At 40.1% G+C, this 16,815-nt stretch overlaps 1 protein-coding gene across 1 annotated transcript in view; it reads left to right on the forward strand.

Annotated features, from left to right (window-relative positions):
- LOC137264936 (transmembrane cell adhesion receptor mua-3-like) overlaps window positions 1-16,815 on the forward strand; it is a 93,923-nt gene that overhangs the window by 51,166 nt on the left and 25,942 nt on the right. Inside the window, exons 24-32 of the mRNA XM_067800288.1 lie at window positions 922-1,156; window positions 1,998-2,097; window positions 3,622-4,191; window positions 5,287-5,355; window positions 6,063-6,194; window positions 6,935-7,060; window positions 7,525-7,641; window positions 9,390-9,518; window positions 13,535-14,104. Of these exons, the coding sequence (XP_067656389.1) occupies window positions 922-1,156; window positions 1,998-2,097; window positions 3,622-4,191; window positions 5,287-5,355; window positions 6,063-6,194; window positions 6,935-7,060; window positions 7,525-7,641; window positions 9,390-9,518; window positions 13,535-14,104 (2,048 nt within the window). The remainder of the gene's footprint in view (window positions 1-921; window positions 1,157-1,997; window positions 2,098-3,621; window positions 4,192-5,286; window positions 5,356-6,062; window positions 6,195-6,934; window positions 7,061-7,524; window positions 7,642-9,389; window positions 9,519-13,534; window positions 14,105-16,815) is intronic.

Below are 16,815 nucleotides of genomic sequence, written 5' to 3' on the forward strand. Positions count from 1 at the left end.
TCAAATGGCTATGCTGTATTGTATAGTAACAGATCTACATTCTGTTCTCCCAAACCGAATCCTAATTGCGTAGATTGGTGTTCTTGCTAATGATCATTGGATTGTCTGGTCCAGACTCGATTATTTACAGACGGACGCCACATAACTGGAGTATTACTGCGTGGTGAAAAAATAATCTACTATTTCCACTCTGCAAGTAGCCTTCCAATAGGTTATTCAAATTTATGATCTTTGTCACTGAACGTGTCCATACTAGATAAGGACTCAACCCAAAGAAACACTGTATATCGTCACGTACAGAAAGCAGCATACCACTTAGCTTTGATATTTAATTTCTCGACTTTCAAAACAATGTGTATCTCTATTTTGAAAACATTTGTGTTTTAAGGTGTTTGATGGAATCATCTAAATTGCGATTTGTCCGGATCTATACTGAGTCTAAAAGGAAACTTCACATTCTTTCTTCAGGGCACTATAAAATAACAAGTGATAGTAAGATGGTTAAATTGTTACTGTTTCATTGCTGAGATCTGTGTGATGTACTCGATACACTGACAGTGTCACAATCTGTTCCGTTAGGCTACACCACCGTTCCAAAACATGGGTATACAGAATGTCCAGTCACAAGAATAAAAATTCGAAATTTCACAGTTCAATATTGTGTATGGCTACCCTGCGCATTCACCACTGCCAAACACCGTCTCCCCATCGACTGACTGATGCTTGTGATACGTGGTTAGGGATTCTGCGCCATTCCTCTTGCAAGGCAGCACCAAGTCCCTGCCATTTCTGAGGTTGGTTCCTAAGACCACGAAGCCTTCTCCCAAGTGCATCCCAAACGTGCTCTATTGGATTAAGGTCATGGGACCATGGATGGCCAGTCCATGACGTTGATTCAAGTGTTTTGATCTTTCGGGTCAGCATCGCGGCATACGGTATTATCATGCCTGGGCCTGAAAGGAACGAGTTTAGGGGAGAGGACCTGATCGCGGTAAGCAGCAGACGTGAGGTTTCCGCGGATGACCAGAAGTCGGGAACGGTTTTTCCCACAGAAAGCACCCCACACCATGTAACTTCCGCCCCCGAATCTGTCGACTTCCTGTACACAGCCTTGGGCATACCGTTCAAGACGTCGTCTCCAGATTCTATGCCTGCCGTAGAATGGAGATTAATCGATTTCGAATGTGTCTGTGATTACAGTCGACCTCTAAACACCACAGCCCTGGTTCGTGTATCCGGCAGAAATCTGTCACGTAGGTGATGTAGGACGATTTGACGGTCTTCTACTCGTTACGTCACACGTGGACGGTCCGACATTGGGCGATCAGAAGTGGTACCAGTTTGTTGTAGACGACCTTGTTGTAGACGACGACGCCAGTAACAGATCTTCCCGCTTGCATCATGCAATCATGCATCGACGCGAAGATCACGTAATCGACTGCACGTGCAAAACATGATTTGGCACGAACGTCATTTGCATGGCGAATGGATGGGTTTGAGTGGGTTTTGCTAACGTTCTAACGAGAGTCAAAATATAGGGATCCCATTTCGGATACATAGATGTATCATCAGAGAAAACAATATTCCTTATTTTTAAAACTTACATTTTGTGAAGTTTCGTTTTTGATTCAGTATAATTACCACAGAATATTGTTTGAATGTGGTGAAAGAACGACAAGTTGAACATAAATCAAAATAACTCATGTTATATTAATCCATACGGCTCTGTCAATGAGTAACATCCGTGTTGGAAAGCAACCAGCTGACATGTTGTTTCACTATCCAGGTAGTTGCACGAAAATGGCCATTTCGATTGTTCAGAATTTGATATTCATCTACTTTTGCCACTATAATCTATGATCCTAATCGCAGGTGTTATGGTTTTATCACATTCATAAAAATATTTAACCGTACTAATTATTTTACCTGCCTTCAACCTGTCCTCCCTTTCACTGAATGGACTGGACCTTCTCGTGTCCTTAAAACGTCCACGACAGTCGCGACGAGTCATCACCCGCGACAACCCTGAAAACATGGTGACAATTCCTGCAATAGTCGTTTTTCTAGGGCTCCTTGCGAAGACGAATGGACAAATAAGTAAGTGTATACACATATAGACATGCATATAGAAAATGTACCATAACACTGTTCATTAATATAAAACAGTCTAAGTAACATATTATACATAGTACTCACATATATATTTACGTCGATCAAAAATTTTAATGATGTCTGTCCACGAAGGATCGGGATACATATCTGTTTTTCGTTGAGTTTGCGTCAGCGTTCACGTTCTTTCCGGCAGATAACACTAAACTACTTGAAAAAAATCACCAAATTAGGTAAACTGCCAAACATGTCATGTAGATGTACTTTTCTGGGATTTGGGTTTGTTTTGTTCTAATTATTTTTCACAGTCATTAAGTATTTTTTGTTTGTTTTTGTTTTGGGTTGTTTTTATCAATTTTGGACGTTGTATTTTTGAAGGGTAAACTTCGTTTCTGGAGAAAATTCTGGAACTAACTGAGCGACCTTCACCAACTTTGCTGTACTGCCCCTCTATATCATGTTGTATCTGTGCCTTTGGGGGTTAGAGGTTGGTGAATTGTTTTGTCAAGCTTATTTTTTTCTGCTTTCATGCCAACAATTTAGACTTTTTGATGGGTAAAAAACATTCGGTGCATCCTTTTGCAACTGATTGACCCATCTTCACCACATCTGCTGTACTGCCTCTCCATATTATGTAGATGTGCTTTTTCGGGGGTTTGAACTTGGTATTGGTCATATTTATAGGAGATATACAGCGTAACGAATGCTACTACATTTCCCATGATGTCACCGATTTTGTTCTTGATTGGATTCCTGTGAAGAAGTTTCATCCATAGCTGAATGTGGTAAAATTTGATTTTGATTTCCGCATTTGTTGAATTTTGTATTCACTTCATACAACTCTTTGACAGAACAAACAAACGAACGAACAAACATCAAATTCAGTCATGCGTTTCGAAATGGAATCATTTAGAATTCTAAATGTTTTGAGAGAACAGTAGAATTGTTGATTTGTTTATAAGCAATTCATTTCAGTTGAATATGAAAATATTTAATGAAGACTTTACGAACATTATAACATGCTATCAGTAATATGTGATTTTCATACAATTCGATTTTGAAAGGAATCAAATGAATTGTTTGAGGGTGAGGTCTTGTTTGAGATAGAATTGGTAGAACGGGGAGACATCGGTTTTTACGAGTAAAACAGTTTAAAGTTTTGAGGTACGGCGGAATGAATTCCTTCCCCAAAGTAGTCAAATATAACTGTATGTAACTTTAGATGAGGATCATTAATATCTGCTCTGGTGTCTTTTATTTATTTATTTATTTATTTATTTATTTATTTATTTATTTATTTATTTATTTATTTATTTATTTATTTATTTATTTATTTATTGTCGGGAATAAACGATGCGCACACAATTTAGAACAGATACTGACCAAAGACTGCGTAAGGGAAATAGACCGTCATAGTATTGGATTACTGAGTCAGTCAATATTTGAGTTTCGATAATGGGCTCTAGGGTATGTTCCTATAATTGATTTCTATTATCTATTTGTTTGATGCAGATTGCGGAGCAGAAAAAGTTGACCTGTGTATCATCCTTGATGAGTCGTCTTCTGTAGGCGCCAACAACTTCATCATTGCTAAACAGTTCGTGGCAGATGTGGTTTCGGGGGCAAACATCAGTACAGATGCGGTACATGTATCAGTGATAACTTTTGCAACAAGTTCCGCCATTGATATAAACTTTGATGACTATTCAAATAACGCAGCCGGCCTCCAGACTGCAATCAATGGAATAGTGTACGCCAGAGGAGGAGGAACGAACACTGCCCAGGCGCTGAATCTTGCAGCCGATACTGTTTTCTCAGCAAATCGTCGAGGTGAACGACCAGACGCCCGCAACGTTGTGATCGTTGTCACTGATGGAATGGCCAGTAACGCAATGATTCTTCTTCAACGGGCAATTACGAACATTCAGAATAAGGCAGAGGTGTTCACAGTCGGTGTGGGATCTCAGATATCTGTCACTGAACTTCGAAACATTGCCTCAAACCCGGATGCAGAGCACGTGTACGAAGTCGCAACTTTCGATACCCTTATGTGTATTACTGATTCGCTCTTCACCTCACTGTGTAAGTATAAACGGAAACAGGTAACCTTTATCGTTATATACAGGTTTGAAATATGTAAGTATAAACGGAATTAGGTAAACGCAGTAGTACTTAATCTGGCATACTCCAAGAACACACATGTGTGAAATTGATGTAAATCTTCGAAATGTACTAGCAGAAAAATACGTTATGTAGGGTATAAATATCAGTGGGAATCGAGTGCAAATTCACCAATATTGTCATGATTTTATCTTTGAAAGTGTGAAATCTCCTTTGACGAACTGAGTAAGTGCACAGAATAAATGACTGTGCGTCAGTTGTTCTGTTATTCACCAGTTTTGTCGGACGAGTAGAAAAACAGATTAATCACCGCTCCTGATCAGATAATCTGTAACAAAAGTTACACAAGATCCGTGAACATCCGGATTAGAATCTTCAGCAACCAATGCATGTCCCAAGGGGCGACTAACGGGCTCGGGTGGTCAGGCTCGCTGACTTGGTTGATACAAGTCAACGTTTCCCATTTGTGTGGAACGATGCTCACACTTGTGATCACTGGTTTGTCTCGCCCAGACTCACCGTCATACAGGAATATGGCGTTAAACAATATACAAACATTAACTACACGGCTATTGCATGGGATAGTATAATCAGTTTACATTATTTCCTGGGGCCGTGTAACGAATGTGTCAAAAAGTACATAACCCTTCGAATATCGATAGGCAATGCTGATCTGCAACAGCAAACATGGCGAAATGATTTGGGTCCCTTATGGGGACAGAACTATATGGAAGAGAAACCAAGGATTCAAGATAAATTCTAACCATAATCTGGCACAGTCATATTCTAGATGGTAGTCAATGGGATGGTTAGGGCAAACGTGGGGTTGTCGTATATCTTTGGGTTGTTTATATCCAATGATCTTCTTTCAGGAGAGTAGGGTATCCTAGTGGTTAAAGCGTTCGGTCGTCACGCTGAGGACCCGGGTTCGATTCTCCATATGGGTATAACATGTAAAGTCCACTTCAGGTGTAAATCATTGTGATATTGTTGGAATATTGCTAGAAGCCTCATAAAACCATACTCACTCACTCACTCAATCACTTCCTCTTCCAGGCCCACCATGTGTCGTAGACTGCTCCATTAACCAGATCTGTGATCGACCAGCAAACGTCTGCATTACACGTAAGCTATATTACGGCTTTTTACTGTCGCCTCATTGATTGTTTTTTCCGAGATTGTTCCTGTGATCTAGTATACGTTGCACTGGTCATGTCATCACTTCGGCATGGAAATTTGTAAATGTCTCCTTCCTCCGCAATTACTGTTGAACTTGTACTCGTCATCAGAATCTGTTAATATGGTTACCTGTCATCACGAAAAGTCGTTTTCCCAGTCACTTTGAAATTGAAACTGAACTTTCACGCCCTGTTGAGACACGAAGTGGTTTCACCAAAAAGTGGTTTAACCCTTGAAGATCCAGGCTAGAAATGGTCTTCAGCAACCTATGCTTGTAGTAAGAGACTACGTACGAGAGCGGGTGGTCAGGCTTGCTAACTTGGTCAACACATGACATCGTAATCAAATCGTAAATCGATGACCATGCCAATGATCACTGTATCACTGCATAATTTATAGACCACGGCAGCGGACATGGTATACTGACGGCTGCGGCGTGAAACAACAAAGAAAAAAACATATTTCAACACATATTTAATAACAAAACTGTTCACTATCATATTGAGATTTGTACTCGCACTGTGCTGCGTCTTGTCAGACAAAGTAGAACTGTCTTCACAGCCATTGGTCGTCTTCTTGGACCGCCGTCATGTAGGTGGATATTGCTGAGTGCGGCGAAACAAACTCACCACCTTGTTTTTCCGTATTTCTAGCTATTGACGAGTGTGCAAATAACTTAGACAACTGCGACCCAAATGCAGTTTGTCAAGACACGCCAGCTTCGTTCGAATGCATGTGCAATCCACCCCTTGTTGGTAATGGAACTGTTGGAAACTGCAAAGAACGTGAGTAGATGGAACACAATTAGAGAAGTGCTTGCGCGATAGATTGCTGACTGATTATTGCTTTACGAGAACTTTTCTTTAAAGGAAAACAACATCTTTTTAATAATGTCAGTTTATATTTATTTAGCGATGTTTTAATAGAATTGGAATTGTTTGAAAAATGTTTATGAATATGTTTGTAAATAGACCAAACGTACAATCACTCACGGCTGAAGTGATGCTGTAATCCAGCTAGAGTTCATCCAGGAAGAAAAGGTATCGTAAGTCCCCCATGGCCCTGATCTACCTTCAGTTGCTCGCGATTTGTGCCCGTTTTATATTGTATTGTCTGTAGCTGCTTATCTGAATGCCAATTTTACATCCATATCTGAGATATTTAGTTGTGTCTTAAATGTAACTTACTGTCTGTAGTCACAATATATAATTACTGAGGATGTGTCTAACATGCTTACTCACTCACTCTGTTGTTAAAAGCAATCCCCCATCCACCTGAATACACAAATACTTAAATAAACTGCTATTATGTCACTTTCCTGAAGTGCTTGGGCATGACCCAAAGGATCCCAACTCTCTTTATGTCCCTCACATCCCCACTCCCCAAAGGAGGTGAGGTGTGGTGTGGTGTGGTGTGGTGTGGTGTGGTGTGGTGTGGTGTGGTGTGGTGTGGTGTGGTGTGGTGTGGTGTGTATGTGTGTGTGTTGTTGTTGTTGTTTTAAACTGTTTAAAATTAATGTTAACAGCAAATCCCTGTACCCTCAATACCGACGATTGTGATGGAAACGCTACATGTACACCTACAGACGTCGGGTTCAACTGTACGTGCAATGCAGGATTCATAGGAAATGGTAGAGAAGGAGAGTGTGTTGGTAGGTGTATTCAGTAGTGCCATGCATGTCATGGCATAAGGAGCCCGTAAAAATCCGAGTTAGAAGTGGACTTTAAGAAGCCATGATTGTCGTTAATGACGACTTATGGGGTCGGGTTGTCAGGCTTGCTGCCTTGGTTGAAGCATGTCAGCGTATCCCAGTCGAGAATGATGTCAAGTCTCATCATTATCTATTCCAGACGCGATCATTCACTACACGCATAACATCCAACTACCTTGAACATTTTATCAACATCTCGCATGACATGTGGAGGGACTGTCTTGATATCCAAAGAGTACCATTTTACATTGTGTCTTACCTGTCTTTCCCCAGACATGTATCGATCTGATACGACTGTAATATTGCTCAAGGTAGCGCACTCAGATGGTTAGCTTCCATACCAGTAGACTAGACAAATGTCATTTCACGCGACTCTTCTAATCGATCCTGCTTCGTTGCTTCAGTGGATCCGTGTTTAAGCAACGATTGTGATGGCAATGCCACCTGTACACCTTTGGAGAACGGAGGATTTAACTGTGACTGCAATGCCGGATTTGTTGGCAATGGTAGAGTCTGTACTGGTAGGTACTTCTATGTTAGAGGAGTATTTTTGACCTGCGAGGGGATGGCTTCAAGGAACTTAACCCCACAACGATGAGTGTAAAGTTCTTCCTTAACATTTCAGGTATAATTAAGTTCAAAACCATGTGCAGTGGCTGCAAGCTCTTTTTGAACCGCATACACGGCAAGGTAGCAAAGGTCTGAAGACATCACAACAAGACTTGATAGTTTATTGTGATGGAAATGGACAAATGTGTCATGATGCTGATGAAAAGGATAACACTAACAAGCATCCTTGTGAACTTAGTGTCAACGTTACAGAATAATTATCTGTCCTTGCAATTGCTGGAAATCAAGACAGACGAGAGTGTTTCGAAAAAGGTCCAAATCAAAAAGACATAGAGCAAGGAAAAGTGTGCAATGATACATTTGTTGCAGTTTCAACACTGGCCATGCGCCTTAAACTCTTCAAAAAGTAGGAAACCCTGAACTTTCACTTTGGATAGGAAGTGTAAACCGTTAGCAAACGACAGACCAATAGACTAGACTGATGTCATGTCACGCGACTGGGCACTACGAGGGTTTGACTGTCCCGGGTTCCAAGACTTTTGACACCTGAAAAGAATTGCTTGTGATCACGCTGTAATTAATAACACATTTATGACTGTTAAACGATCCATTAGACGTCACTTGGTCACAATTATTGACATCTGTCATGATGGTTTTGGGAACATGCAGAGAAATTAAATAGGTACTGAAGAGGTTTTGGGATACAACTACATGTGTCAGCCATGTCAGCGAGCTTGAAAACCAGATCTCCATTGTCGCCACTAGCGACATGCATGTGTCAGGGAAGAAAAACTCTTAAACGAAATCTTCATTGGTCCTCTCATGGGGGCTTACCCACAATCCGCCAGAGAATATGCAACAACAATAATTAGCCGCCAATTATATTGGGCTGAGAAATGTAAAAACAAACCAAAACATAGTTCCAATTTGGAACCCATGGCTTAAATGCCATTATAAAGAGTGCTAACTTAGTTTGACAGTTTATGAGGATACAACAGAGCTCCAGATGATTGTTCAAGCAATTGGGTATTTACTACTTTGTTTGTTTATGTATATATAAGTAACTGCAGTTTTAGGAGTAACAAGCATTTTGTATACTAGTTTGACGAATTGAGTACGTTTACAAAGAGTTTCTTATCTTTACTGGGTAATTATCACTTGTAAACATATAAATATAACTGCTTCTCAATAGACCTAATTTTTAAGTAATTCTTACGTTGCAAAATAGTTGACAGCCATTTTAACCACTCAATATAGAAGTCACATGACTAATACAGTACACTCCGGACACCGGACATTTGCTGCGGGTATAATAGTGTATGTATATATAGGCATAATATTTGCTAACGCTGTTGTAGAGTTCGGGGGCCATGACGAATTATCATACGCAAGTCAAATTAGTTGGTTGAGTAAAGTACGCAAGGTATTATAGACCCAACGAGTTTAAGTGATTCTTATGCGGGTTTTTTGTACACCCAGATTTGTAATTAACTGAGTAAGTGTGTAAAATACGCAATGCGCGCCTGATCTGTAGATCAGGTCGGATACTGACTGATTTCATTTCTGATTTAGTAACTATCCTTGTCTCATCTGATTATGTAAGATACCCGTATGTTGCAGACACAAATTTCGTTGTTGTTACCAGAACTACATTTCAGATTAGTCGACCTTTAACCATACTCTCGACAATTTGTTTTAGTTGACCCGTGTGCCTCAAACTCAACCAACAATTGTGACGCCGATGCTGCCTGTGCAATCACGGACACTGGGTTCAGCTGCACTTGCAATGACGGGTTCTTCGGTAATGGTACAGTGGGTAACTGTATGGGTAGGTAAACGGATGAATGTGTAACCATCCAGTTTAAATCACTACCATCTTCTTAAGACCCGTTTAGCTCGTCAAGATATGACCGAAGTACTACTGACTTTAAATATTAACTCACTCACTAACTGAGACCAGTTAAGATAAAATTCATCCAACAAACATATTATTTGCGACATGCTTAAGATCAAATGACCAAACCAAAATCAGATATAAAGCCTTATGGACATTTGGTTTGTAATGAATTCATTTGTAGGTGGGAAGAGGCCGGTGGGGTAGCCTTGTGGTCAAAGTGTTCGTTCTTTAGGCCTAAGAACCAACCAGGTTCGATCCCAAACATTTACTGTGCGTGTATCTCTTGGTGTCAGCTGCCGTAATATGACTGAAATGTTGACGTATTATTAAACCCACTCACTCAGTTGGCAGGTCATAATATCCACAGGTGTATAAGCCTTTGCATTTACTTTTCCAGTTTGGCTGTTTACAAATCCACAGCCTTCAAAACCCTTACCTTGTAAAGGGATCGGTCAGTTGAATGTAAAACCTGTCTAACCCTATAACATTATATTTGCAGTTTGTCTGTGACCCAACGACCCGATGGAGCAAGTCATCCGTGGCGTTTCAACCTTTGACTTAGAAACTATGTAGCACGTGTTAAATAAACGTAGAGTGCATGAAATGTCTTATCTTATTATTCAGTTTTCGGTTTGCTTGTTTGCATTAATCTTTTATAACTTTATTGGGGGATCAATCTACCAATGTCGAGACAGAACAATGCCAAAGACTGCAAACAGGAACTATTTGTGTTGATTTTGTGGCTGCGATCAGCTGAAATCGTTGTCCTTGAGAACAGGGAACTCGCTTTTACGTATGCCAAAAGCTGATATTTGTAGACACATCTTCAGTGCGTGAACGAAGGTCAGCGTTGAATCAGCAATTTTGCAGGTACTCTTGGCGAGTAGGTATTGAGGGCTTGGACCCGTATGTACCTGCCTTGTAGATTGGCGAATGGATGAGTGATAAATTGACGAATGGAGACATCGTTCAAGAGAAAACCAACAATAAGGATAGTTAAACGTAACATCTGTATTACGTGCAAAAGCAGATATGAATACACCCTTAATGTTCAGGAAAGTACATGTGCCAGCTACCAAGAATAGAGTGCTGGGTTAGACAAACCATTGATTGAATGATCAACATACTACTAAACAAATTGTAGTAAACATGGGTACCATGCGTCACAACCTGATTCATTTACCTGCTTAAACACGACAAACATTGGACCTTTTGTAACATTCATTTGTTTGTCTAGTTTTGCTTGTTCGGGTTTGCTTTGTTGGTTGTGTTGGGATGGATGGGGATGAGTGAGTGTAAACGCCACATTCAGCAGTATCCCAGCTACATTAGGACGGTTTCAAAATAATCGAGTCTGGACAAGACAATCCAGAGATTAACAGCATGAACATCGATATACGGAAATGAGATCAGTCAGCGTGCCTGAACACTCAATCCTGTTACCCGCTTGTAATAGGAAACACGCGTTACTGATGATGACTGTTTCCGACTTAGATACAGGTTGGATTGAAGTAGCTCTGACCACTGAATCTTGCTCTCGGCCCTCCCAACATACTTGGCAATTTATAGTTACATGGATATATCACATAGATATATCGCAGTGACTGAGTAGTAATATGGTTTAGCAATACTCCAGCAATATCAAGGAGGGGGGAAGCAGAAAGGGTTTTCTCACAAGGCGTGATCAGTAGACCTTTCCCATGAATTCCAGTGAGGTCGGACTGTTTGCTTTGGCTAACAACAGTTCATTTGGATGTACACATGGCGGTTTTAGGCGATTTAGGACCGTTCCTTTGGACAAACCATGGTGTTGAAGCCACTGTTTTAACACGCATTCATGCAAATTCATGCAAAGATTTCGAACAATAAAACGATAACATCTCAGGGTGAGTGAGTGAGAGATTTTTTAGGCCGCACTCAGCAACATTGCAGTTATATGGTCACAGTGTGTAAACAATCGAGTCTGGACCAGACAATCCAGCGATCAACTAAAAGTCACAGAACATTGATTTTCATGTACATGGTCAGGAATAAACTAAGCTATGAACATAACTGAGGGAGTGAGTAAGGTTTTACAGCGCTTATAACAATATTCTAGCAATATCTAGGACACCAGAAATGGTCTTCATATAATGTGCCCATACGGGGAATCGAACCCGGGTCTTCAGCGTGATGTGCCAACGCCTTAACCACAAGGCTACCCACCGCCCCTTTATGAACATATCTGGTGATCTACCTTTAGATGTTGGCCATCTGTAGCCAACATCTATAGCTCACATTTTTTATATTGTATTGTTGCATGTTTAATTACTGTTTTATGAAAGATTGCTAGTTTAAGGTGTTAACCTGTGATAGTCTAGTTATTTTACTGTCCTTTGTCGACACATGGTTATTTTTACCAATCATCTATTTGATATATACAACTCTTCTAGTCACGGCATGGCTACAACAATAATTGTTCAGATATGGTGGGTGTATATGCACAGGTCCAGTGATATGCTGGGTCACATTCTGTTGTGATATCAAATTATGAAAGTTCAATGCTAGTATTAATTGAATGAATCGGTGTTGACGCTTTAAAACAGGAATGTATTAATACCTACGAAGAGGGGCGCAATGGGCCGGATAGTCAGGTACAGTCAGGTGCGGACTGCCTGGGGAAAAAACAACTTTCATAATCATTTCGCATTTAGAGAGATGAAACGGTCCAAAGTTGGGCGTCTCCCAGCAGAGACATTATAATCCCCTTATCTTCGTACAAGCTGTTGTCACCATCACTAGACAAGCAGAAACTGCAATTTATCAACAAACAAACGTCCATTACCGTCGTAAATGGATCAGTAGCAACGAAGAGACTGAAAAACATGACGCCCATAACCGTTGTCGTTCTCCTGGCGATTGTCAGCCAAGGAATGGCGCAGATAGGTAAGCTATGCATATAAATATGTACATTTACTTTCACATTACCATTAAGACTGCGAGCCATCTAAGCATTTTAGGTATCACTTACAAACATTCATTCAACCCCAGATTACAGAAAACCCAAACATTTCGAAAATACAAAAGTGTCCAAAATTTATCTTCGGTGTTTGTATGCTCTTCCAAAACACAAAATACTGAAATATTACTAAAAGTGTTCAGAAAAAGAAAAAAGAAACGCGTGAAACATACGTTGAATCCGACAGCCGTGTTCATCGTGTTCAAGTATTAACAAAACCACTAGAATCGACTAACATTCAAGTCGCCATATGGCTAGAATATTGCAAAAAGAATCAATTCATTAACTCTAAAGCTGAACTTGAGCATGTACTTTGAGGACTTTTCACGCATTGTCTTTAGTGTGAAAAAATTGTGACTAAACATTGCACGTGTTTCGTTGTCGTTAAAAATCTCGTTAGAAGGCGTTTAGGGTTTGTGATAAGAGGAAAGTTCCAATGTCGACAAAGTGTAGTTCAAATGCAATGTTTTAATTGTGGGTTGATAGCATCCTGGCGATGAGATATCTAGTAATACATGGCAGGGAGGTACTCACATTCTGACTAGAATCAGTGTATACCTGGAAAGTTCCCTCTTCACACAATCTAATTTCCAGCATTGCATTAATGTGCTAACAGTTTGGGGGTTTTTCTGCATTGTTTTTGCTTTTGTTTGTTTTTATTTGGTTTGTGTGTGTGTGTGTGTGTTTGTGTGTGTGTGTTTGTGTGTGTGTGTTTGTGTGTGTGTTTGTGTGTGTGTGTGTGTGTGTGTGTGTGTGTGTGTGTGTGTGTGTGTGTGTGTGTGTGTGTGTGTGTGTGTGTGTGTGTGTGTGTGTGTTGGGTTTGTTTTGTTCAAAGGTCGTAGCATTCTGTAGCTGGAACATTGCCTTGTACAACAACTAATCAGTTCTTGCATCTACGAGATCATATTGTTTAATGACATTTCATTCATTTTGTTTGGTTTATTTTCAGATTGTGGATCTGAAAAGGTAGACCTTTGCCTCATAATAGACGAATCCTTTTCGATTAAATTAGATACCTTTGTGGCGGCTTTACAATTCCTGGTAGATCTACTCTCAGGAGCAACCATCGACCCTAATAGGGTGCAGGTATCAGTGATTACATTTAGCTCAAGAATTTCTATGGACATACGCTTTGATGATTATTCAAATGACAAAGCTGGCCTTCTAGATGCTATTAACATACTGGATTATTTGGCTCGATTTGGCACTGACACGGCCGCGGCCCTGACCACTGCTAGTGATGAGATTTTTGTAGCAAACATGCGTGGAGAACGTCCAGACGCCCGAAACGTTGCTATCGTAATGACCGACGGACAGGCCAGCAATACAGCTGCAGAACTACAAACAGCAATTGCCAAGATTAAGAACGTAGCAGAAGTGTTTGCAGTTGGCATTGGGACGGGGATATCCTTCAGCCAACTTCAAGATATTGCTTCAGATCCGCCAGCTGAACACGTGTATGAGATAGAAACAACTGGTTCCCTCATGAGTGTGCGAGATGCCCTCTTCACTGCACTCTGTAAGTATTGCTAATACATAAATTACATGGTTGTAAATCACGTTTATTACGTGATGGTCAGTCTGGGGAGCTATAACGTCAATGTGATCTGTATATTTTAACTTTGCTGAGACTAGAATAGTTCATGTTGGTTTTTTTTTATCTACAGGGTATATTGATCCCGTATTGCGAATTGTTCTGCACTCTCCCTATAAAAACCTGAAGACTATGGATTTCGTTTATGCATGCAACATTCAATTCGAATCCAATAATTCCTGCTGAACAATGATAGCGTACCGCACGAACGCAGCCGTTTTAAACACTGGCACCTGTATACATCAAGTGCTTTAAGAGCAGGCTACAACGTTATAGAAAAAAATTCAAAAGCAGCACGCAGACCTGGGGATTGAAAGGGGCGATATAATTAATAAAGAAGACATTCTTGTGCCTCCAAATGTTACTGATAATTATGTACCATTGGTTAGAGGTCAAAATGACAGACCTAATGTGAGACATCACAATATTTTAACATTTTCAGTCATTAAACACATTGCCTTTGCCTCATAACAATTTTGTTATTGTCACCACTAAAATTGCATGGATAAAGATATTGTGTACCGATGTTCCTTTGATTGAAGACACGCAGATATATTTCAATGTAAGACCACAGGCCCCAAATAAAGTAGTATTAATCGTTCTCCTTAAAATTTGGACTCTCTGCAGATAATGATATACATTCTTAAATAAAATTCTCATTTCCTGATGGCTACTAATTTACACAGTGTTTTACAGATTGACAATCGTTCGGTGTATATTTACTTCACAAACTGTAACGTTTAAAGATGAGCATTACAGGATATTCATCCTCTATGTAAAGTTCCATGAAATAACACGTATCACGATACCCATGTGAAGATTGTGAAGATGTATCATGATACCTGTTTTCACTGCATTATTGAGTACATTTTGTGAAATTTGAAACATTAATATTTCACGTTTTATAATTGAAAAAAAATCAACATTTTTTTATTCTCAGAAATTAAAAAGTTTTATTTTCCCATCTTTAGGCATACAAAATAATTATTTATCACTACAATAACATCAAAAACATGCAAATGCAAAATGTAAATGATACGTAAACACATTTAAACCTATGCTTTATAAACAAATTACCACTGCAGTCTTGAATGTGTTGATGATTGTATGGTCTTAGAGAAAGTATTGATGTACCAATGTATGGTGACATCTCTATAAAAATCCTTTTTTAATTTACAAAATGGACAATATCTTTCGTAGTCTGAAATATGACATAATGTTCCAGCTTCCACAGTCAAACAAATAATGATTAAACACATAATTTACTCAACCTTTCTTGGTGAAGTTTATGACAAAGTCTCTGCTTAAAAGGAATTATTTAACTCGTCCTGTGCTCGCATGCAAATATCACACGACAATGTTGGGTGTAAATGTCAACTTTTAATTGACGACTATTAAACCACCTCGGACAGATAAAACATGTGAAAACGTTTTACAAAGGGTACATGCACACACACACACACACACACACACACACACACACACACACACACACACACACACACACACACACACACACACACAAAGGTATCACCTGATTACAACTAAAAGAAAAGCTGACACTAAAAGTCTTTGAGACGGGTGGGCGAGAGGTCGCTGTCCGCCAGCTGATGGGAGACTAACACTGCAGACGCAAGTGGGGTCTCGCCTGCTGTTGCACGTGCAGAGACACTCGGGTATTTCCGCCTATTTCCGAAAGCAGCCGAGTTAAACACAAAATAACAGTTCAATTATTTTCCCCCTTAACTCACCCTGTGCTCAGATGCAAATATCACACGACAATTTTGGTGGTAAATGTCAACTTTTAATTGACGACTATAAAACTATACATTTAAAACACCTCCAAACCCCCAACATTGTAACGTTAGCGTCTCATAGTTGCAGCCACAACCAGGGCACGGGCAAACTTAAAATGTGTTTCTGGTTTTAAAGTGACGAAGCGTTCATACGCATTAGCCTTCCAGTCTAGCAGGAATGTAGATTTTCTTAGAAAGGTGAAAAAGGCGACAACACAGGCCGCCCAGAAAGCTGTGTTGAAAGGGGTCAGTAGATCCAACTTTTGTCTTATAGCAAGTAGTATTTCTGCTGTAATGGGGAGTTTTTGGGCCGGGGGTTTCCCTTTCAGTCTTAGGATACCTTTCCTGACATTAACTAGAGTCCAGTCCTCTAAAGGGTTGGGTAGGCCTGCTTCCAGGTGGATAAGCCGAACCATGTTCAGGTAGTTGGGGATGCTGGCGGTGTTGAGCGATCGAGCCAGGAAAGCCGTGTAGCGTAGAATCGTTTGAGGATGGGCAGGTACCGGCGTTAGACCGTTATATAGACAGAACCACAAGAAGGCCTTTAACATAGAGGTGTAGGTTTTCTTAGTATTTGTTGCGTGCGCCGATTGATGATACTGCTTGATCTCTGCATCTAGACACCGCAAGTCTGCTGCCATTGGTCCTGTAAATAGAGCAACGATTCAATTGTCATGTGATGAATAATAGAGTCCTTAGTGAAACCTTTTAACCATTTTGCATTTCTTGGTAGATGTAGTCTCGAAAGATTATCGGCAATTGTATTTTTCTCGCCTGGGATGTGCCTCGCAGTCAACTTGAAGTCATATCTGGCTGATAACCAGAATAGTTCTCAAATGA

Source organism: Haliotis asinina, chromosome 15, assembly GCF_037392515.1.
Source record: "Haliotis asinina isolate JCU_RB_2024 chromosome 15, JCU_Hal_asi_v2, whole genome shotgun sequence".
Taxonomy (NCBI): domain Eukaryota; kingdom Metazoa; phylum Mollusca; class Gastropoda; order Lepetellida; family Haliotidae; genus Haliotis; species Haliotis asinina.